The 22,138-nt window shown below is 55.5% G+C and overlaps 2 protein-coding genes and 1 long non-coding RNA gene across 3 annotated transcripts; 1 reads left to right on the forward strand and 2 right to left on the reverse strand.

The window, feature by feature from the left end:
• LOC102166259 lies at positions 1,481–21,749 on the forward strand. Its single transcript, XR_001299211.2, has 4 exons — positions 1,481–7,297; positions 16,247–16,426; positions 17,149–17,247; positions 20,557–21,749. It is a non-coding gene; the product is annotated as an uncharacterized LOC102166259 (long non-coding RNA).
• On the reverse strand, positions 7,979–12,394 carry HOXB5 (homeobox B5). Its single transcript, XM_003131550.5, has 2 exons — positions 9,913–12,394; positions 7,979–9,215 (listed from the first exon to the last, which is right to left on the reverse strand). The coding sequence occupies exons 1-2, from the start codon at positions 10,472–10,474 to the stop codon at positions 8,968–8,970; spliced, it is 810 nt and encodes a 269-aa protein (XP_003131598.1). The 5' UTR covers positions 10,475–12,394; the 3' UTR covers positions 7,979–8,967.
• HOXB6 (homeobox B6) lies at positions 12,496–16,249 on the reverse strand. The gene is made up of 2 exons (XM_003358075.4): positions 14,428–16,249; positions 12,496–13,394 (listed from the first exon to the last, which is right to left on the reverse strand). The coding sequence occupies exons 1-2, from the start codon at positions 14,840–14,842 to the stop codon at positions 13,135–13,137; spliced, it is 675 nt and encodes a 224-aa protein (XP_003358123.1). The 5' UTR covers positions 14,843–16,249; the 3' UTR covers positions 12,496–13,134.

Raw genomic sequence — 22,138 nt, forward strand, 5'->3', positions numbered from 1 at the left:
AAAAATACTCAAGTGATTTTCTTAGGTTTGTCCCTCTAGGATTAGAAATGGGTGCAGTGCCAGCAACACGTCCCCCCACCCCTTCTCCAGCCTCCAAGGAACCAGCAGAAGTGGATCAGGTGACTCCCCTGCCACCCAGTTCAAGTCTAGGGGGAGTGTCAGCAAGGGGGTATCCCCCTAGTACAGAGAGGTCAGAAGAAGGCATCCGAAAGCACCCCATCTGACCTTGGGGATGATAGAAGACTCCCCTTCTGAGGCCCCTCCAGCCCAGGACCCTGGGATGCTCCAGTCTATCCCATAAAGCCATCAACTGGCTAACAGTCTGTCCTGGAATGAAGGAAAAAGAGACTGAGGAGGAACAAAAAGAAACAGATTCTCTAGTTCAGGATTTGACCTCTACCTCCTCTGGACCCCAGGAATTCCTTTCTGGTCTGACTCCTCAGAAAAACTTGCCTGAAGGCTGAGTACAAATAAGGACCCACACCTAGTTGGTTTAGTCAAAAACTTGGGTCAAACTGATCAGAAATTAAACCGTCGTCTCTCCTGGTCATATTTCCAAAGGTATCTTTATAAATCTCCCAGGTTAGCTTTATTCTGGAAGGACAAGCACCCAGAGTACATCTCCTATATTAAATGCTTAGAAGCGAATATGATGACATCTCACAATGCGACAGTCATTTAAAGACCTCAAATAAGCACATGCCCTGGTATTATAATTACAGTCTCTCTAAGCATTTTACTTAAGAGCTAAGCTTAATGCATGGATTCAAAGTTCATTTCAGGCCACCAGCTAAAAAGATCTCTGTGAGGCCATTCAGTATTTTTCCTTCTCATTTCCTCTCCTTCCTTGAAATAGGAAGAGAGGGATTCTGGATGAGCACACAAGTGTAGGCTTGGGAGAGTGAAAGAATTAACAAGCTAACTTGTTTCAATACCCAAGTTCTTAAACCCAAGCAATTTGGACAAAGGGGTGGGAGTTTTTAAACTTCCTCCAGTCCTGGCCCATGGTCACGGGGACTCCAGCTGCCTGGACGCAGCCTGGGGGTTAGGAATCCCTGAAAAACAGGCCAGCCTGGGTGGAGGAGAGAGACAGGGGATCCAGCTGTTTGGCCCCTTTAGGGACAGCCTGGTGGGGCTGCTGTTGGTGGGAATCAGGTCTTCACCTTGGAAGACTTCTTTGGCCCCACCGAGGTCCTGCAAGGACGTGTGGGTAATTGGGTTTTTAAAATGTGTGCGGCTGGGTAGGTTTTAATTACATTTTATATGGTGACTCAAAGGTTATCTTTGGGAGAGAAAATTGCGCAGAGGATTGGCGATGCTCAGAGCTCTTTCTTTTGTGCAGCTCCCCACCCCACCAGAGCCGGTTTGGGGAGGAGGGTTTCTTCCTCACTCAGTTTCTCCTTCCCCAGGTATCTGCCTGTCCCCTTCCCCAGTTCCACCCCCGCACTCCCTGAGCCCACAAGCCTTCCTTACCTCGAGCATCCCGTGCTCGCTCTCTTCTCTCTGCACGCGCTCGCGCGCGCGCGCACACACACACACACACACACACACACACACACACAGCCTCCTCCCTTCTCCTAACCCGCCCCGCCCCCGCCGCTAGACGCCGCCGCGGCCGGCTCACGCACGCTGTAAACTTTTGACCCTCCAACTTTGCGACCCCTCCGGCAATAACACTGGCCTCACCGCCCAGTGTCTCATTCTGCTGCACCGGCTGCAGAAACCCAAATGCCAAACGCCTTCCCTGCCCTTCCCCCTTCGCCCCCTCCCGCCCCCGCCCCCGCCCCCATCCCCGCCCCCACGAAAGGCCTTGGACTGGGGAAGAAGAGTCAGCTTCGGATTATTAAATAACTCCTCTTCAGGGAAAAGATGCCGACTCCACTTCCGGCTTTCTTCTCCACTTCCCGCATTTTCACCAGCCCCTCTGGTTAATTTGCCTGGAAGGCTTTTGATGACCCACCCCACTCAATTCCTGCCCCTGAGATTGGGGCCGCGGTTGCTGGGGGAGGGGACATTTGGGAAGCCATAGAAAGGGCTGACCTGGAGAAAGGTGTTTCAGGGTGGAGAAGCGTGGAGAGAGCTTGGAGCAAGTATTCCTTGGGAGTGGAGGGGGCCACAGGCCCCATGGAGGCTGGAGAGAGAGCTCAGTGTCCAGTCTCTGCAAGGCCCAGCGGGCCCGGGGCCACCTTGCGCGGCCGCTCGCTGGCGCCTCGGAGGCTCCAGCCTGGCTATGAACTTGGTCTAAGGCGGACTCTACTGGCAGCTCGGGGACGTTACAGCCTCTGCCTCTCGGCCAGCTCAGCGGCCGCGCGGCGACCTGTGCTCTTTCGGTTTCCTTGGCTCCCAAATATCGACTCCCAAACCCCCACTTCTCCCAGGGAAGGATTTCGTTTCAACTTCCCTAGGGGTCCTTGGTGGTGGTTGGGGGGTGTCGGTAAACAGAAGAGAGAGAGTGAATTAGAAAGACCCGCAGAGAGAAAGACTGGAACAAGCCCGAAGAAGCTCCGATTTATGGGGCTTCTGCGCCATCGCTCCCACATGCTGGGACTTTCCCTCTTCTGCTTCCCTAAACGCGAGTTTTCAGGCTGAATCCCTTCCTTTCCACCTTCCCCACCCCCACCCCATCCCCATCTCTAGGCGAGCCAGGCTGGGGCCTGCAAGGTACCTTTCCTCCCTGGATGCATTCACCCCTACCCCACAGGACTCCGAGGTCAGGCATCGCTGCAACCAAAGCCAGACGCCGCACTCACAGGCCCCAGCGAGGCCGCAGCTCTAGCCACCTCAGCCCGAATCCACTCGGAGAGCAAGGCCAGAGCGCGCGGCTGTGCAGCCTTGGAGAGGTTTCCAGGAAGAAGTTAGAGGATGCTGCAGAGAGCGTATTTTTCCTCTCCAAGAAGCGATTTGGGGAGAGAAGAGACTGGACAGAGGAGGCCTAAAACACAGAGGAAAAGGCAGAGAAGGGAGCGAGAAAGAGATGAAAACTTAAGGTGCTGATACTCGGGTCCGACAGGTCCAGAATTGCCCGAAATCCAGTCCTGTCCAGTCGCTTAAATCCCTCACTTCCCTTTGGAGCCCACGCTCTGGGTCTCAGTAAATTCACCAAAGGGAGCGAAAAATCGGCCTAAACCTGTGGGTGGCGGAGGTGGCGGCGGCGCGGCCGGCGGCGCGTAATGTATTCGGCAACGGCTCCGGAGCCCCAAGTAGGCCGGCGCTCCGGCCCCGTCTGCTGACCTCTGCGTGATCCCGGACTCTATGAATTATTGATGAGATATGAGCGTTGATTTCCCCTTTCAGGATGCAAACTCCATTATATTGTTAAAATGGCGATTTAATCGTTGAGAATAGCTTTGGTGTGGGTTTTCTCCCCCAACTCATTTGCGCCTCCTTCCTTTTCATTTAACTCTCTTAATTAAATCCTTTAACAGATTTTAATCACTTTTTGGAGGGAGGGGTGGGAGGAAGGGGAAGGCCATCACTACCAACAACAACAAACACTAAAAACAAGCCGGAAACCCATAAAAAGCTTCTACCTTGGGGAAGTTGAAAGGAAGGTGGGGAGGGGGTGTTAACCCCTTGGGAAAGGTCATGCTGGGAACAACCACCAGAGGATCCATCCATCCCAGTGCTGGGGCAAACTGACTCTGACAGGGAAGTGTTGGGCCTGGGAGGTGTTTAATTCCACCCTGGAGGAGACGTGTGTGGAGTCCGACCGTGGGGAGTAAGTCACGCTTACCCTTCTTGCTGAGAAGCCAAGGGACATGGAGCTCGGGCAAGAGACTCTTTCTTGCAGGGAGCAACCCTCCGTTCTGTGCTGGGTGGGGGGCACCGCTTAGGGAGAGATGTTCTTTCTCCTTAGGGGCCCCCGTTTCTCCCCTCCCCCACCCCCAACATCTCGTTTTCCAGGCGGTGTCTGGGTTAATTAATATGGATGTGTAACAGCGCTCCAGCAATCGATAAATCCCGCTGCGGGCAGATCCCAGCCTCGAAATCCGATTACTCTGAGAAACTCCAAAAAAATGGAGACAGTGACCATGGGGCTCTCCCCTTAAAAGAATGAGGTGTTCTTGGCCTCTTGGCCTCCCTTGGTTGGCTGGGCTGGTCCCCAAGCTGGGAAGCCCAGGCAGGTGAGAGCCTTCTCTGCTCAGTCCTGGAAGGGACTGCATTTGGGGGACTGTGCTGAGCGGTCTGTCTTCTCCCTTGCTCTGAATCCTTGGCTTCCACCCCAGCATCTGAGCCTCAGTGATAAAGGAACCAGGCCCAAGAGAGGTGCTTCCACTTGGATCCTGCTCCCCACACCCTGATCCCCTAAACCCCAATGAATATGTCTCACAGCCAGGGAAGAGTTAAGTGTCCTGCTGCAGTTATGGAGAGGAAGCCGATGAAATATGGGCCCTTGGAACTCCAGGCCTGGCTGGCTTTCCTGTTTACACTTCTTTATACTTCCTCCCACCCCGTGGCCTCCGTGAAATAAAACAAAAAAACAAAACCAAAAAATAACCAAATAAAAGAAAATAAAATCAAATTGTCCACTGAGGGGTGGTCAGCCTGGCCTCAGAGAGAAAAGGGAAACTGCAGCATTAACCTCTGGCTGCTGGCCCCCTCCGGGCCTGCCCCTGGGGGCAGGGAGCTGATGGGTTTGGCCAGCGGGTGCTGCCAGCCTGCAGCTCAGAAGGTTGGTGCCTGGACAGGGCCAAGGAGGGGAATAATATGGGAGAGGAGGAGGGGGGGAACAGTTTTCCCTGATAATGTCTTGGAGAAACTGAAGCAGAGGACATGGGTGGGTCTAGGGCCGGGAGAGCTCCTTTGCACCAGAAACCATTTGGAACCTCTCATCCCCTCCCCCAACACATCCTTTCGGGGTTCAGGGAAGACCAGATAACCTGAAAGGGGGAAGAGGAAAATCTAGCTAGGGTGGTGTCTTCTCCAGGCAGGATTTGCTCAGAGCAGGAGAAGACCCCTCCCCCCAAGAGTTTTGGCTGCTGCAGCGGAAGCAGGCACCCCCCCACCCTGCTCTTTGCCATTCCGGAAAATCTGCCTAGATATGCCCAACAGATGTCCCTGGGTTGCTAGCCCCACACAATCTTTATCAGGGTTTGCAGAACTGAGGTGGGAGGGGGCCAAAAAAAATCTTGAGGAGCAGGCCTGGTGGTCTGGGGGTTCTCAGAGAGATTGGCTGGTGGGACTGGTGTGGCCTTAGAGTGAGATGAGGGCACAATAAGAATGGGGTTTCCCTGGCAGCCCCAGGTCCCCAGATTCTTCTGCCACTGAACTCTCTTCCTTTGCTCCTCATTCAATTCATTTACCTTGTCCAGGGGAGAAGCCCCTGGCAGTACTATGCTTCCAAAATGTATTAGGATTTTAAATGGTGCTCACCATCTTTTGGGAGCTGACCAGAATCTCCTTTCCAAGGACACAAATGCCCCATGATTCTGGGGGAGATGTGTCTTCACACCAAGGTGAGGACCTCAAGCTCTCCCTTTTTGCACTCCAAGCCTATGAAGGGTCTCCTGTAAATCAGACCTGGGCAGGGACAGGTGGCTGCAGGAGACAGAGGTGAGGGGGAGAGAGTTCACATGTTCTTTAACATGCAGTGGGGGAATCTTATGACCCGCTCCTTGTCCCAGAGCTCAGAAGCCCCTTAAGGTGCCATGTGTCCAATTCCAGGGGCAAAGAGAGCTGGGGAGCTGAATCTAGAGATGGTGGGCTGGCAAAAACAGGACTGACAAGAGTGGTTGACCCCCAAAGATCTTAAAATTGGGAGGTCACTCCGGTGAATAAGAGGCCTCTGGCTTTTAGAAGGAGGATGACCTAGGCTTAGAAAATAATGAAATGCCTCTGGTTTGTGGTGCCACAAAACAAAGGGGCCTCTAGACTCCAGTGGGGAGAGAAGAAGATAAGGAAGAAGAGGCAAGACAGCACCTTTCCAGTTTTCTCTCCCCACTCCTGAGTCCCTTTTCTGAATCTGCCCACTGTTGGGGTCTGTGTTCTCCAACAGGTTTTATTGGGGGGGGGATTGCCAGGATTCTACTTAAACACCTAGCTCCCCTAGACAAAAAGAGGAACTCTCCCATTCCCCTCACTCCTGGCCAGGAATTAGGCTTTGGATTTGAGGGAAATGCCCTCCCTCTGTCCGCTCTGCACTTGGACCTCAGGACCCTCCCTAGAGCCAAGCCAGAAGGTGGGCTTGGGACCAAAAGGCCTCGGCCTCTGGGACAAGTTGGGTGCAAAGGCAGCACGCTCCCTACCCTGGGAGAGCCCTGATCAGGCCATGGAGAACCAGACTACCCCCCTTTCATGGGGCTCAAAGATCTAAAAGCCAGAGATGCCCTGATGCAAGGCAGCCCACCACAGCTGGGTTAACCTTCCCCGTGCTTTTTCTCAGCTCAGATGGATCCAGATAAAAGTGCCCGGCGGCGCACCCACACACACCCCTGACCAATGAATGTCATAAAGTGGGGAGAGGTCTGTCTGAAGACATCAGGAGCGACGTGGTCCCCCCCCACACACACAGGGCCCTCCATTCAGCGGTACACACCCCTCCTTCTTGCCCCCTAAATTTCCAAGGGCACTGACGGAACCCACGCAAGCCTCTTCGCCACAGAGTCACACACTCCTGCAAAGAAAACCAGGCGCCCCGGACCGTGGAGGCCTTATCAACCTGAACCGAGTGCCCCCACATCAGACACCCAGCTTGTCTGAACGCGGTGCAAAAAGCAGACTCCATCCCCCCCCCGCCTTACCATCCTACACCCCTGCCCAAGGCAAGATTTCCTTCCCCCAGTTCCAAGCCCTACAGTTGCGAGGGGAAAAGCGAAAGCTGGAAGCGACTTACTGCCGAGGAGAGCTGGGCCTGGGCTGCCGCCACGCCACCGCCACCGCCTTCTGGGCTGGGAAGAGCGCTCACCTACCTCTGCCCCCTTCCCCACCACGGCGAGCAGTTAAAGTGTCACTTAACATTCTGGAGAATGTGAAATATACCGCGCGGTGTCAACTCCCCAAAACCATAAAACTAACTTTATGGACCTCACGTGACTTTCTCGAGCCAGTGAGGGGTATCTGTCTGACTTCTCGGCGATTTTTACGATCTAACTTCAAGATAAAACCCCTATCCATTTGACATCTAAATGTCATAGCGACTTTTGGGATAGTTTGCTATGGACAAAGGGGGACAAAGTCAAGGGGTGAGGGGGAAGGAGGGCCCAGGAGAGCCTCCAGGACCCTCGGCAGCCTCCTCACCAGCTCCCCCTCCCCCCCCAGTCCTGTAAGAAGTTGGGCCAAGCTGGAAGGGATTGACCGGGTAAGTGTCCAGACTTGACTCTTATGCTCAGGGTGGAGGCTGACTTGGATGGAGAAGGACTGGCCCTGGCCCTGGACCAGGCTGGCTGACGGGGGAACCAGGGGTCTTCTAGGAGGGACCCCAGCTCCTAAGCAAGAGGACAGGTCAATTGGGCCCCTGGAGAGAGGAAACCCTTGATAAGGGTAGAGAAGACTGGGGGTGAGAGAAAACCTTTGAAATAGAGCTGATTTATTTTTTTTATTTTTATTTTTTTTGCCTTAGTGGGTGGCAGAACTGAACTGGGATTTGGACCATGGGGCAGGGGGCCAGGTCAGGCCTGGATCACTCCCAAAAGGCCAGGAGCCTCCTGCTCAGGACTTAGGCCCAAATTACATTCCCCAAAGAGGTTTCCAGAGACTTTTCTGGATGGCTGATGGAAGGATAGGGTGCAATCCAGCTCAGCCTTTCCCCTGTCCCCAGCCTCACATGGGGCTACTGGGCTTTTCAGTCTCCCAGGCGTGAAAGCCTGTCCCCTGGCCCAGGCACCGCTGACCAAGCAGAGACTTGGGTGGCTGAGAGGGGCTGCTGGTGAGCATCCTGCTTTCCCTTCCCTGCACCCCAGATCTGCCAAGAGTGGCGGTCTAGGGTGTGCCTGGTGATGGGCGAGGCAGGTGCCCGGAGAAAAGACAAATGGAAGGGCAGTGGAGTAGGGGAAACATTTATTTGACTTCAAGGAAAGCTACAAACAAATACCAAAAGCGAATCACTGAGACAGGCCCGGCAAAGACAGATTTCACACGTAGCACAGCTTCCACTCGCTCACTACAAACGGTCTTGGAAGCGAAATGCGAAATGGGGAGAAAGGAGGGGATGGGTCTGACCCAGACCCTCCCCATATTTGCAAGCTTTGGGCCCTCGACACCAGGCCCTTGGATTCACAGAGAAATACACAAGACATTTTACACTGAGGATTATTTTTGTTTCCTGACACTCCCAGACCAGGCCTTGTGGGGCCTACCCAGGCGGCAGGAACTTAAATCTCACTATTTACCTTCCCTCTTCTCAATATCACCCCTTTGGACCTTCCTGGCCCCCTCCCACCCCAGGACCAAGCCAAGGGAGACTTGGGCCCAGGAGAGAGGAGGGAGGAGGAATAGGAAGGTGGAAAGAGACACAGTCACCGATTCCAACCCGGAGGCCAGCTCAGCTGGGCCCGGGGCACTTCGGCACTATCCTACCTCAACTGCTGCCCCTTTGAGAGAAGTTTCAAGCTGAAACTCAAAATACAGCGACCATCTTTTTATAAATAAGTTAGAAGAACACAGATGGGGAGGGGGAGAGTTCACATTAAACATGCGAGTTTCTTTTTTTCCCCGGGGAAAGGAATGCAACCACAGACACGAACATTCAGAAACACTGGCGGATTGGGGTGAGCACAGGGGAGTGGGGAGCATGGAGGGAAAATAATAATTATCATTATTATTAACAATAATAACAAGATAAACCAGTCCTGGAGAGAGGGAGCCACAGGAAGACCTAAGACCAAACGAAAAATCGTAACACAAGGCCCGGGCGAGGCAGGCTCATGGGAACCGGTCCCCAGCGGGCGGCGGCAGCGCGGGGAGGCTTGGAGGGGCCAGGGCTGGGGGCGGCAGCGGCTCTTGGGCCGCCCGGGGCTCCTCCCGGCGGGCTCAAGGCTGGAAGGCGCTGCCGGCTGTAGCCAGACTCATACTTTTCAGTTTGTTGTCTTTCTTCCACTTCATGCGCCGGTTCTGGAACCAGATCTTGATCTGGCGCTCCGACAGGCAGAGCGCGTGGGCGATCTCGATGCGCCGCCGCCGTGTCAGGTAGCGGTTGAAGTGGAACTCTTTCTCCAGCTCGAGGGTCTGGTAGCGGGTATACGCGGTCCGGGCCCTTTTCCCGTCCGGCCCGGTCATATCTGAAGCAGACAGAGCAGAGCCGCGAGGCAACGTTATTCCGGTTAAGGGAGGGGGCACTGGGTGGGAGGGGGCGTGGAGCGGGACCCAGGCGTCCCCGGCACCCAGCTCACCGCAGCTCCAATCCTCCCCACTCCAGACGCCCGCATATTCGAGATCGCTTTCTGCACCCCCTTCTCCTGCAGCCCCCACTTCTGCCGGCAGCGAAAGCGCCCGGCTTTGTCTCTTGCTCTCTCCCTGTGCCTCACCCTTCGCTGGGCTCAGGCGGCCGCTCACCCCGGGAGGGAGCAGAGCGGTTGCACTTTGGCCCTGGAAAGCTCGGTTTGCTGCTCGCCCCTCCTCTGCTAGACACAGTCTCCAAATTTTGGGGGCAAGCAAGACCCTTCCCCACGTTACATAAACCTCATCTCTCCTAAGGCTAGCGCAGCTGGGCAAATCAAACCTAAGGCGAATCTGGGAACAAATTATTAAAAAATACTCTTTTCCAAAGCCCCCCACCCCAGCGAAAGACCTTCTTTGGCTCTGTCCCCCGAGCTGCGAGGACCCTCTTAGAGACTTCTCCCCCTCTGGAAAAAAAAATAAATCTATATTTGAGGAAAAGCCAAGCTCTCCTCGCTCCCCCCACCCCCCGCAACCCAAACGCAGAGAAGGAAAGCCGAGAAGACAAAAAAAAAAAAAGGGAGCCAGAGCGAGAATTACCATGGCTGATGTGAAGCTTCCTCATCCAGGGGAATATCTGCGGAGTCTGTCCCTCGGGCGCGGCTGTGGAGGTGGCCATGGGCTCTGGCTGCGCCCGAGCTAGGCTCGGGCTGCTTAGCTGGCTCGCCGCTTCCTCAGGCTCCGAGGACGCGCTGGCCTCGTCTATTTCGGTGAAATTGGCGCTGGAGCTGGCCGGGGTCGCCTGGTCGGAGGGGGACGAAGCAGAGGGCTTGGCGCCGTGGCTGTCGCCGTTGGTGCAGGGCAGGGACTCAGGCGAGGACAGGGAGCAGCTCGACGCCGCTTGCCTGAAGCGGGGCTCCTGGGCGGGCGCAGGGAAGGCGCGCGAGCTCTCGCCCACCGCCCCAAAGTGGCTGGAGGAGGCCGAGGAGCGGTTGACGCTGAGGTCCATCCCATTGTAATTGTAGCCGTAAGAGCCGGTGTGCATGGCAGCGGGATCCCTGTAAGAGCCGCTCAGAGAGCTGCCACTGCCATAATTTAGCAACTGATAGTCCGGGCCATTTGGATAACGCCCCGAGAAGGAGTTTACAAAGTACGAGCTCATTTGGGTGATTTTGGAGGGCTTGATTTGTGGATCGTGGTCGTTATAACCCTGTGCTTCACGATTTATGATGTATTAATGAATTATAGCGATGCACTGTACTTCGTTTTGCTATGTATGCGGCCAAATATGGGGGGGGGTAGAAGGGGGATGGGGGGGCGTTAGGGAATCACGTGCTTTTGTTGACCAGTCGTAAATTCTCGCTGATGACCTCAAGAGGTAATTCATGCTCTATGGTTACAAATAATGACGATCCGAGAATCGTTAGGGCCGATTCAATGCAAGCCTCCGAGAGGGGGAAAAAAGGAGAAGGGGGAGAAACAGGGAGAAGGTTGGCGGCGGCCTCTGAGCAGAGCGCGCCACCTCCCGGCGAACAGCGGGAGCACGGGCCGCAGACCGCCATGGCGGCATCCGCTGCCTCCCTGCTGACTGCTTGAAACCGCCGGGCTAGAAAGAAACCCGGCCTAGGCTCACCCGCAGGGTTGAACCTTTTATAGGAGAGACACGACTGAGCCTTTATCCACTTTCGTGGCAGTGGGGTTCGTCTCTCTGTCCTCCCTGTCGTCATCATCATCATCCTTATTATTTTATCTCTAGATAAGATGATCAGAGATTGAGCTGCCCTTCCCTTACAGGTCTCCGAGTTGGGCGTGGAAATGCGGGGGAGGGTGAAAGATGTGTGTGAAAAACAATTATCGCAAAGGCTTCCCCCCGTGAGCTCAGCCTGGCCTGCTTCCTGACAGGGCTGCGGTGGCCCATCCATAGCACCCAGGCCGAGCTGGTAGGGCTAAACCGAGTGTTGGAAGGAGAAAGCTTTCACTTCTTCGGTCCCTCTAGAAGTTTGGAATTCTCTTCCTGACCTCTCCTCCATCCTTAGCCCAGGAACGAGGAATGGCAGAGCAGGACAGGGACCCCAAAAGAAGAGCCCGGCTGGGGCTATGTGGCCTAGTTGCAAGGAAAAAACAGCCGAAGCAACCATGCAGGGGCCTGGAGTTCAGGTGTAAGTGCGGTCCTGAGAGTTTGGGATCAAGGCAAAACCCTTTCGCCTCCTCACCAGACGCCTGCTATTGCCTTGGGAAGCCCCGCTTGAGGCCCCTTGGTGGTGACTGAGTAGTCTCAAAATTTGCCCAGCGGCCCCTGCCTTCCCCGGAAAGGGGGTCCTGAGGACCGGCCGTGCCTTGCTGAGCTCACTGGCTGGCCAGAGACCGACACAGCTGGGCCCCTTCTGCCAGGCATCTATTTTCTTTAAAAATAAAAAAGGGAGAGAGAGGGAGGAGGAAGAAAGGAAAACAGTCTCGGCTGCTTGCCGCCTGGGTGGGGGTGGGGTGGGGATAGAATGGGTTGGTTTTGGCTGATGGGATGGACAAAACTGCCCCATCACCTGGTCTCCTGGCTTCAGGTCTCCAAAGAGCAGTGAAAGGAAAGTCGTCCTTCCCCGTGCCTGCCGGCAGCTTCGCATTCCCCTACTTGATGCTGAGCTACTGCTTGAGGCAGAAAGGGGTGCCTGGAGCCTTTAGCTTCAGGCAAAGAAATAGATACCCGGTGGCCCCAATTTAGGCCATGAGCGGGGCCAAGGCCGGCGGAGATCAGGCCACGTGGGCAGGCCAAAGACCAAACGGGCCTCTGGTGGCGATCGAGTGGACTGAACAGCGCTGCTGAGGCCCAAGACCCTCCTGGCTCAGTCTCTGCAGGAGCTCCCGGCTAGGGGTCCTGATGGTGTCACTCATGCCACGGATAAACGAGGAAATGCTAGAGACTAAGAGGGAAGCGGCCCTTCACCGTTCCCCAAGTCTGCACCAGGAGAGGCCGTTGTGCTGTGAGCCTCAGCACCGGGCGAGGCGCGGCGCTGGAGCCTGGGCAGGACCGCTGCAGCCTTTATCTCAACTGTAACTTCCGAGTCGTGTCTGGCCCTCTGGGGCCGACCAGCGCTCCTGCCTTTGCTGCGGAGTTTCCGGCGCGAGGATGCAGGGGGTGGCGGTGGGGGTGGGGGAGTGGCAGGGGAGGAGCAGAGGTGACTGAGCGGCGAGGTTTTATGTCTTTATTATTATTATTATTATCATTATTAATAATATTAATATTATTACCGAAGTATTTCACGTCCAGAGCTAAGACAAGACTACAAACACAACACATAGAAAATTAATAAAATAGAACTTTGTTTTCTTCTGAGGCTCCTCTTCTTACTTCTAGGTAGTATGTGCTCCTTCCAGTGGCTTTGGGGAGGGGGCGGGAGAGAGGTCTGGGGTCGGGGAATCTTTGAGGCCCCCGCTGAGGGGACTGCGAATCTACCATTGAACAGTGCAGGGGGACATGGACGAAATGAGACGCGACACGGACAAGAGCATTTTGCTCTGCTTCCGGGAAACATCAAAAGAGTCTGGTCCTCAGTTCTCACGAGGGAGCCTGTTCGGGCTGAGGCGGTTCCGCGGGGATGGAGGGGGCGCGGGGATGCTGGCCGGGCTCGGGCGGCAGGACCTCCCAGCACCCAGCGAGAGCTCTGCAGGCGGGGGGCGTCCAGGAGAGCCCTGGGCCCCGCCCGTCGTGGGCCGAAGAGCAGGTCCCCAGGCTCCCCCGCCTGCAGAGCCTCCTTGGGGGCTCTCCGACGCCCCCGGCTCCCCACAGGCCTCTCCCTTCGCGTCCCCCCGCCCCCCCTTCCAGCGCCTTCATTCGGTTGGTTTTTCTTCTTCCTCCTCGGCACTGAGCTGAGACGCGCTGAGCAGTTTGCTCTCCTTTTTCCATTTCATGCGCCGGTTCTGGAACCAGATCTTGATCTGCCGCTCGGTCAGGCATAGGGCGTGCGCGATCTCGATGCGCCGCCGCCGTGTCAGGTAGCGATTGTAGTGAAATTCCTTCTCCAGCTCCAGCGTCTGGTAGCGCGTGTAGGTCTGACGGCCGCGCCGGCCGCTGGGCCCAAAGGAGGAACCTGTTACGCAGAGAGGAGATGCTGAGGCCTGGGGGTCACCAGGGCCAGAGCCCCCCTCCCCCCACTCGGCCCTCAAACGTGGACTCTAGCCTGTCCCAGGATGCCCTCCACTCTCCCTCTTCCCTGCCCCCACCCGCTTCCTCATTCCTCCAGCGCCCCCTCCAGATTCCCTCCGGGTCTCCTAGGCTTACGCCTTCCGTCTAGATTCTCGGTGGGGGGATGGGAGGAGCAGTTCTAAATCCCACCTGAGCCTAGGGGGAGGGGCTGGGGAGGCACTGGCCAGGTGTGTCTCTTCCTAGCTGCATCTTTTCTTTCCATCCATCTGGCTCCCCCACCACCCCGTGATAGATTCTGGCCCTTAATCCGCAATGACGTGGATCGATCCATAGTGGGCATTAACGGCTCCTCACTTTCGTGTCCTGCTAATGGACATCAATTTGGGACTTAAGGCCGACAAATAATCCAACCTTAGACCCAGGCGCCTGCTTCTTCCTCTCTCCCCCTCAGCCTGCTCCTTCTCTTTCTTCCCCTTGCTTTCCCTCCCTCCTCTGACTGCCACCCCTTTCCTGGTGCCTCATCTTTCCCCAGCCCCCGACCCCCAGGGAAACCCAGTCCGGGACAGACTCAACTCTCCCTCGCCAGCGTCACGCCGCCCCCCTTCCCATGACGCACTCCGCTGTTAATGAACAGTCCTTGGGTCGGGGACTCGACCAGAGCTGGGGGCGCCAGGGGAAGCCCAGCCAGTGACTGCGGCCCCTGTCCGCCTCCCTGACCCCGAATCCCGGCTGCGGCCTGGCGCTCCGGGAGAATCCACTCGCTCCCCTTGGCTCGGAGTGCATCTGAGACTTTGCAAACTTTGCAACTCCCGAGGGCGGGAGGGCAGCGCGGGAGACCCGGTGCAGGCGCCCAGTGTTGCCTTGGCTCCAACCGAGATGCCCACCCGGCACCCTGTGGGAGAAGGGGGGCTCGCTAGTTCTGTCTTGAGGAGGGGGGGCCCGTGGGGGTCGCGGCGGCCGCAGCAAGTCTCACTCACTGTTGCATGAATTCATCCGCTGCATCCAGGGGTAGACCGGGGTGGAGCACTTCTGCTCCTCTGCCTCGCCGAACACGCTCTTGTCCTGCGCGCAGTCGGACTTCCGCGGCTCGGGGTGGAACGGGGGCGGCTCGTCGGCGCCTGAGAGCGCGCAGGCCGACTCCTTCTCTCGGTAGAAGGCCGGCGCCGGCCCGTAGTCGCAGGGCGCCGCTCGGCCGTAGCCGCCGCCGGCCGGCGGGTAGTAGGAGGAAGCGGCAAAGCCCTTGTCCTGGCCGGGCCCCGGCCCGTAGGGCGCGGGGTAGTGCCTCAGCGGGTCCGCATAGCCCGACGAGTAGAGCGGGAGCTGGCCCAGGAAGGACTCCTGCCCGCTGGCCAGAGTGACGGGGAAGGTGGAGTTCACGAAATAGGAACTCATTGGGAGGGGAGGCGCGCACGGCCGCTGCTGCTCCGCCGGGTTTATGATTTGTTGTGTTTTATAGTCCGAGCGCCGCGCCTATTAGTAGTATATCTGAGATTGGGTTTTAGCTGAGGGGGGATGGCGAGGTGCCAGTGAGGGCCAGAAGGAAATACAACCATCTGATCCAACACTGACCAATGGCAGAAGCAGGAATTGGCAAATAGCACCCAGGAGGAGCGCAGCCCGCGCGAGGGACCCGCGCACAAACCTATCAACCTTTTTTTCCCCCTCCTTCTTCTCCTTCTGCCTTCTCTCTCTCTCTCCCCAACAGCACAACGCGTCCTGTTCCACCTACGTAGGATCTGCGAAAGAGGCGTCTGTGCTTTTGAGGGAGGAGGCAGCACTTGGACTGAGACCACCCCATCCCCCAGTGATTAAATAAATATATCCCTCCCCTCCCCACGCGGAATAGGAAAAAGTTAATTGTGTTTTCAGAAAAGTTAACCCCTGCGTTGCTTGAGCCCCCTTCCCTCAAGGGAAAGTGGATAAATGTCTCCAAATCTTGCATCTCAATCTCCTTGGAGGAGAACTAAAGGAAAGGACAGGGCTGGTTCCTGGCGTTTTGTGTTCAAAGCAGGGAGGAAGAGTTCTCCTCTGATTAGCATCGTTATCAGAAAGAGAGAAGCGGTGAAGAAGAAACCCTCTTCTTCCCAGATTTTGAAAGCCGTTTTTTTCTGCTTCCCAGATCTACCCCGACTTTTCCAAGCCTGGGTTTATTATTCCTACTTCTCTATTACTCTTATGGGCTGGGGGCAGGCCAGAGCCCGCTGCCCAGAGGACCCAGAGGGCCGGAAAATGGGAGGAGAGTCTGAGCCCAAGCTTCTCCTTCTGGCTGTGCTAGGCTGGGAGCTTCTTGGAAGGCTATGGCTGCCGCTGCCCGAGACATCTTGCCTGATTCTAGTGTGTCCTGCTTGCTCTTGGCACAGGAAAAAAGGGACATTGGGAAGAGGGACTGGTCCTGTCTCCACTTGGGGGGTGAGAGGCACCCCCCAGCCTACCTTTGTCTGATCCCTATCCTGCCTGCCACCCTCATTTCCCGCCCACTTCCTAACCCCAAAGACATTAGAGTATCCTGGGCTACAGATTCTTAGGAATCAAAAGTGTCTCCGTCAGTCTGGGTACAGGGAAGAAATTGTTCCTCCTCCAGTTCCGGGTCCTTCAACCCTCCTGATATTGGAGGCAATCAGACCACTGGAAAGAGAGGAACCCTTGCTCCTTTTCCAGGTCTCTCCAGAAACTGGCAGGTCTTTTTAAAAAATTAATTCTTCCTCAAGACTTGGTTTTTGTTTAGTTTTATAAGGAGGGAGGGGCGTTGGGTCTCAGCAGGCAGCTTACAACTATCATTCCGTATCCCCTCTCCAGATGCTCACCACCCTTCTGTCTGTCACTCAGCATCTCTGCAATCCCTCCCACATCTCATGTTTGTATCGCCGGCTTGCTGCCTACAAGCTTTGGTGTGAGTGAGAATGTACACCTCTGACTGTCTCACTCTCTCATCGAAGGAAAATGAGCATTGGAGCCAGGCTGGAAGATGGAGCCAAGGTGTGTTTTCAACATGCTGGCGTGCACATGGAGGCCAGGAATAAAGGGTGACAACCTTCAGGCCTGGGGCCAGGAATGGGCCAGGGTGTGGGACAGAAATCTGATGATGAAGGGGCCAAGCTGACTCTCCTCTGGCTTGTTCTTTGGGCTCCTTTTTTGGTGGGCCAACTCTGCCCATGGAAGATGGCACAAGACCCTAGGAGAAGTGGTAGAGGGCTGTCGCTGGTGACCAAGGATGGGAACTTAGTTGGCTGCAAAGTGACCTACAAGGCTCCCTGAACTTAGGACAACTTCTAGGCTAAGTGGCTATTCCCAGTTGCCCTACCAACACTTCCTAGCCCAGCTCTATGGGGGTCTTGTCAAGGCTGAAGAAAATAAACTGAAGCCTCCTTATGATGGAGTCATGAGGCCTCCAATCCAGCTATGATTAAGCCCACTCCTGGGAGGAATGGGGAACATCTGGGCAGGAGGAGCAAAGTGGGCAGAGTGCCTCATGTATCTCCCTCCTTCTTGCCACTGAGGCTGAGCCTTGGGCCTCAGCCCTCCCTGCCACCCCACTGGCCACAGCGTCCTCACATGAGAACTGGAAGCCGTGGGCTTTCCTATGAAGCCTGGGCAACATTAGCTTCAGTGAGGGAGGAAGCCTTCCCCTGTGATAAAGACACAGAAAATAATCGCCTTATCCTAAGAGTCATAGCCCCAAATTAACCTCACCTCTGCAGGTTGCCTGTCGCGAGATGGAGCCGCAAAGGCAGGGCCTGGGCGCCTGGAGTCCAGCATGAAAGGAAATAGCGCCTCATCGCTCTTATCTAAGCCCAGAGGTATTTATGAGCGTTTATTCGTCTGATCCGTTTGTTTGGGAGAAAGAGCAGGCAGGCAGGGCTGGGCCAGAGGCTGCCTGGTTTCTGGAGCCAGATCTCTATGAATCTGTCTGTGGTTCCATCACCGCTGTCGGTCTGTCTCCAAAGGGGAGTACAGAAATACATAGCAGCATCGGCTGCTCTGAGTGTCTCTCCCTGCTCAACGAAGAGGTGAATATACATGTGTACCAACTCTTGAGTACACAACAGAAGGATTGTATAGAAACCCCACAGGCAGGATTTATAATTGTAATTTTCTGAGCTGTGAATCTGAAGTCCTGCGGACAAACACACATTCCAGCTCCCAGGGAAATGTCTGAGCTGTGTTCAGCTCCGGAGTAAAATTCTCCTGTACCGGTCGGTAATCTCCAGGAGGATATTTGCCAGTAGGTGTGTGGAGGCGAAGGAGATTGAGACATTATCCAGGCTCCCCCACATCCTCTCAGCTGCAAAGCTCCCCGCACCCCTAGCTCTTCGGGCTGTGGGCACCTTCCCCCACCCTACTCCCAAGTCTGGCTGGAGTGGGGTGAATCCAAATATCTCAACCCAATTCTTCCCCTATGCTCTGTGATTCTCTGGGTTTGGGGAGCATAAACGGTCCCCGAGGGAGCAGTGCGGCTGCTTCCAATCTTTGAGAGCTCTTTAGAGGGGACATTGCCTTGAAATTGGCTGGTCCAAAGCGCCCGGTTCAAAGACATCATTTCCATTATGCAAATGAGCGGCAGCGTCTCTGGTGGGGGGTGATGGTGGAGCCGCAGCGGTGCTCAGCTCCCTCTCTCCGGGTCCATGGGCACCCTAGGAGCCCTGACGTGTTTCCACCCTTTGTACCAGGTTCATTCCCCTCCCTACCTGTCCTTCAGATTGCCCACAAGAGAAAAAATCTCTGAGGAGCCTTGCAGAGCTCGATCCCTTGGGGCCTCCCGCACTGGCCGGGCCTTCCAGCCGCCAGAAAGTCACTCTCTGCCGAAAAGCTGAAAGGACTGCTCCTGGGGTCCAGATTCCCAGAGGCACCAAGGCTCAGGGGTCGCAGCCCCTGAGTTTGCCCCCAGTACCGCTGGGCCCCTCCACCTCGGCAGCGCCTTCAGCTCCTGGCCAGACCCTGGTAACACCTCGGCCTGCTTGGCACCACAGGCAATTTCCTGGAGCCCCCGCCCAGGAACTGGGGCCACAGCACCTTGAAAGGAGCAGCCAGAGCTTCCTCCTGCGGCTTGAAAGCCCGAGCTAATCAGTAACCCGTGAGACAGGGGCCAATATTCAAACGGCGGCAGCGGCGCAGATCCCCTCTCCCGCCCTCGCCAGCCACCCCCTTCTGGGAAAACGGTCAGCTTAAGCGGGTGTGAGGGGTCCCGAAGGAAGGCAAGTTACAATGGTTTGGTTCCTTAATGATTGATCCCCATTCCCACTCCTCATTTTTTTTTTCCCAAGTGTATTTGCGTCGATTTCACTTGAAATGATTGGAAAACAGGGAAGGGGACCCACACTCACTTGCAGACACCAACAGTTTCCAGAAAACTCGGCTCAATTCCTTCACGACAGACTCAACCAGCCAAGGAACTGGCAAGACTCACCAGCCAACCCGGAGAACACAGACCCAGTTTGTCTTTTGACAACCGAGTGGAACTGCCGGGGACGGCGCCTCTCCTGGCCGCCCCCTCCCTTGGCCGAAAAGAAAACCAAATAAACCTTGAGCAGCCTTGGCCTCGGATCTCCCTACCGGCCCTATTGATCCCCTCTTGCTCTTGGAGTCGGTAGAGGGGAGAGGGCTCACAACTCCGAGCCCCTAACCCTTTGATTCAGGGCCCCCTGCCCAAGGGATGTAGCATTAGTCTTTTTAGAATATGCCCTAGAAAAAGCCGCTTCCCCCAGTCAGCCTCCAGGTTTGGAGCTGGGATGGGGCTGGGGAGGGAGAGGGGCCGCTTGTTCTCTAATCCACACGTGGGCAGGCGGGAACCAAGATCCAGCGGAAAGCGACAGTCTGGGCCAAAATCCCCAGAATCCCGCCGAACCCGAGCAGCGGAGACCCCAGGCGTTGGAGACGGTTCCAGGCAGTGTCGCGGGGCTTGTGGTGCCGAAGCCGCATGTCTGCAAATGGACGGTAGATGGCAGCAAACCGCATAATTTGGGTCAGAGCAAACTGTCTAAGGGATGATTTATCCCCCACCAAGACTACGGGGAGAAAAAGACCTTTAGTCTGGGTGGGTTTGGGGAATGTTTCCTTTGAGAATAGGCTCTGAGTGCCATGGGTGCTGGCTGAGAACTTCTCTCACTTTGCAGATGAGGGGGTCCCTTCGGGCACCCCTTCGGGGCCTGCTTTGAGGGAATCTACATGTGCCTTGGCGGGGGGCCCTCCCGTGCCACAAGTGGCTGCATTTCTCTCTTCCCAGCTCAGGACTGTGGGGGCCAATATCCCCCTACACACACCCAGACCCCACAATCCCTGGGCATCCAGAGGCCTGAGGCTGAATGCTGTGCATCTGGTCTTTAAAAAGAAGAAAGCAACCACCTATTCCTGCCAGCCAAACTAAATCACAGTCTCTCCTGCCCCCCATGCCTAAACTTGATCATCTCTAGACACACAGCTTCCTCAGAAGCCTCCATCGTATTTTTAAGTCCTCTCCTAGCGGCTGGCTTGCGCCTTCTTCTACCCCACCAGCTACTTAAGGAATCTCGGCCTCCCCTCCCCAAAGATTTTTCTCCCCCCTTCCCTCCAGGAGGCCTGCCTGAGGAATGAAATCAGGCGCCGGAGGCACAGGACTAGCTGTCTGAGCCTAATGCCAGGCGGCTTTCCTGTCCAGACACCATCAGATCCCCTAATGGGATTTTTTTCTTTTTCTTCTTCTCTTTTTCTGTTTTTATTTTTCTTTTTGTTTACAAGCCTAAAACAACAACAAGCTAACCAGCGTCTGCACAATCACCACATTTGGATCCAGGAAAGTTTGAAATGTTTGCACATCAGACACACACATGGCAATTTTTTCTTCTCCCCCAAAGTCCACACACCCCCAGAGCAATGAAACACAAGTAACAGAATCACTATTGCACAGAAACCAACACGCTGTAACCTACCGCGTTCAATACCACAAAATTGCCTCCCTGCAGAGCGAGGGTTCCTCCCGAGGGAGTGGCCGGCGACCTGGGCATTCTCAAGCAGGCTTCCCGGGGTCTCCCTTGATTTGGGTGCCTCCACCCACAGCCCTTTAATTGCAGAAATGTCTCCGAAGGGAGATAATGAGTATTTCTCTGTGAATTGTTCTTTCTGTGTCTCTCCAGCCGCCTCCTCGCCCTTGCTGGCCTCTGCGGAGATTCCAGGCCCTCCGGAGACCAGGAGACCTCAGCGGCCACCGCCCCTCGTGCCAATGCTGCCGGGAAACCACCGATACCCGCACCGGGCAAGAGAACTGCGCTGGGGGCCACTGGAGGAGGCGGGAACAAGGGAGGGATGGGGGGAGGGGGAGGGGGCGCAAACCCACAGAGGCCATAGTAACCGGCTTCTGCCGGCGCCCCCCCAAGCCCAAACGCCCCCATTCTCTCTTTCGCAGCCCCCTTGCTTAAACCTCTCCTCCCAGCTTAAAAACGAGACTCAGAGCTCACCTCCGTGGCCCTCTTTCGGTTCCTCCTGTGGTCAGCCCTGCCTTGCTTCCCCTCCAGGAAGCAGCCGCCCCTCTCTAGGCCACCCAATTTCCTGGGAAGCCTCTCCCTGCAGCGCCCAGAGGTGGGGTTCAGCCCCATCTTGGAGGGGGGAGAAGGAGGGAGACAAACCCAAGCCCCACCCCCTACAAAATCAATGCAAAAAATACGAGAATTGTAGCATCTCCCTTACCTTTGCAGACCTTGGGATTTCTTTCTTCCGATTGAAAGGGGTGGGGAGAAAGGAAAGGGAAAAAAAAAAAAAGAGCGTTTGGTTTCTTCTTCATCTTTCAGATAATATTGTCCCAACCTGAGAGCCGTTGCTTCCTCTTCTCTGACTTGGGAGAGAGGGTGTTTCGCTTTTCTGATATTTGCATATAAAATGGAGTAAGTTCTGGCTTTGAAAAATGGTATCAGGCTGCAGTCCTGGGCAGGTGGTCCATTTACACTCCATGATGACTAAAATCCCAGATCAGCAAGCAAATTAACTTAGAAATGAAAATTATTTTTGATTCTCTCTTTTGTGTAATTCCCACCCCCTCCTTCCCTCTCTCTCTCCCTCTCTCTCCTTTCCTCCTCTCCCCCTCTCCTTTCCTCTCTCTCTTTTGCTTTATCGAGCTGATACTGAAGTATAAAAATATCAAGAGGCTGGAGCCCTGAAGGACGACAGTGCTCCGACCTAGGTGTGGTGTCCAAAAGAATGCTGCATTATAACCACCAGGGAAATGATAAAAAGTTCATGTTCACGATCGCCCGGCCACATGACCGGCGCTGGCCAATCGCTGGATTCAACCACTCATAAACTTCTATCACAAAGTTGTAAATTTTCATAAAACAACAAGGAATTTATTGCATTTCTTCATGGCTGCTCCACCAGCAACCCTTTTCTCAGTCGCCATCTTCTTTTCTTCTCCTTCTCGGTTTTTGGGGAAACCCCAGTCTGAGATGGGGTGAGATTTGGGGTGCAGGGAATCAGGCGGAGAAGCCCCAAGCGCATAGCTGGGAAGGGGGTTCTTTTTGGAACCTCCCTATCCTCACAGGAGCTCTACCCCCTTCCTCTAGTAAAAATTCACCCCCAAACCTCCGCACAGGGACCGGTCTAAGGCTGTTTGGGGGGGAGTCGGGAGCAGCAGCCCAGGGTTCAGAGTTGCCACTTGCATGAGGGCAAAATGAAAGCTTCAGTGCCCCTTTCCTCCTCCGAATGACACCCTCACTCCCAGCCCTT

Source organism: Sus scrofa, chromosome 12 (assembly GCF_000003025.6).
Source record: "Sus scrofa isolate TJ Tabasco breed Duroc chromosome 12, Sscrofa11.1, whole genome shotgun sequence".
Taxonomy (NCBI): domain Eukaryota; kingdom Metazoa; phylum Chordata; class Mammalia; order Artiodactyla; family Suidae; genus Sus; species Sus scrofa.

Coding starts and splice junctions, on each gene's coding strand:
- HOXB5 (XM_003131550.5), bottom strand. CDS start 10,474: ATGAGCTCGTACTTTGTAAACTCCTTCTCGGGGCGTTATCCAAATGGC. Junction 9,216..9,912: donor GAAGCTTCACATCAGCCATG/GTAATTCTCGCT, acceptor TGTCTGCTTCAG/ATATGACCGGGCCGGACGGG.
- HOXB6 (XM_003358075.4), bottom strand. CDS start 14,842: ATGAGTTCCTATTTCGTGAACTCCACCTTCCCCGTCACTCTGGCCAGC. Junction 13,395..14,427: donor GCGGATGAATTCATGCAACA/GTGAGTGAGACT, acceptor TCTGCGTAACAG/GTTCCTCCTTTGGGCCCAGC.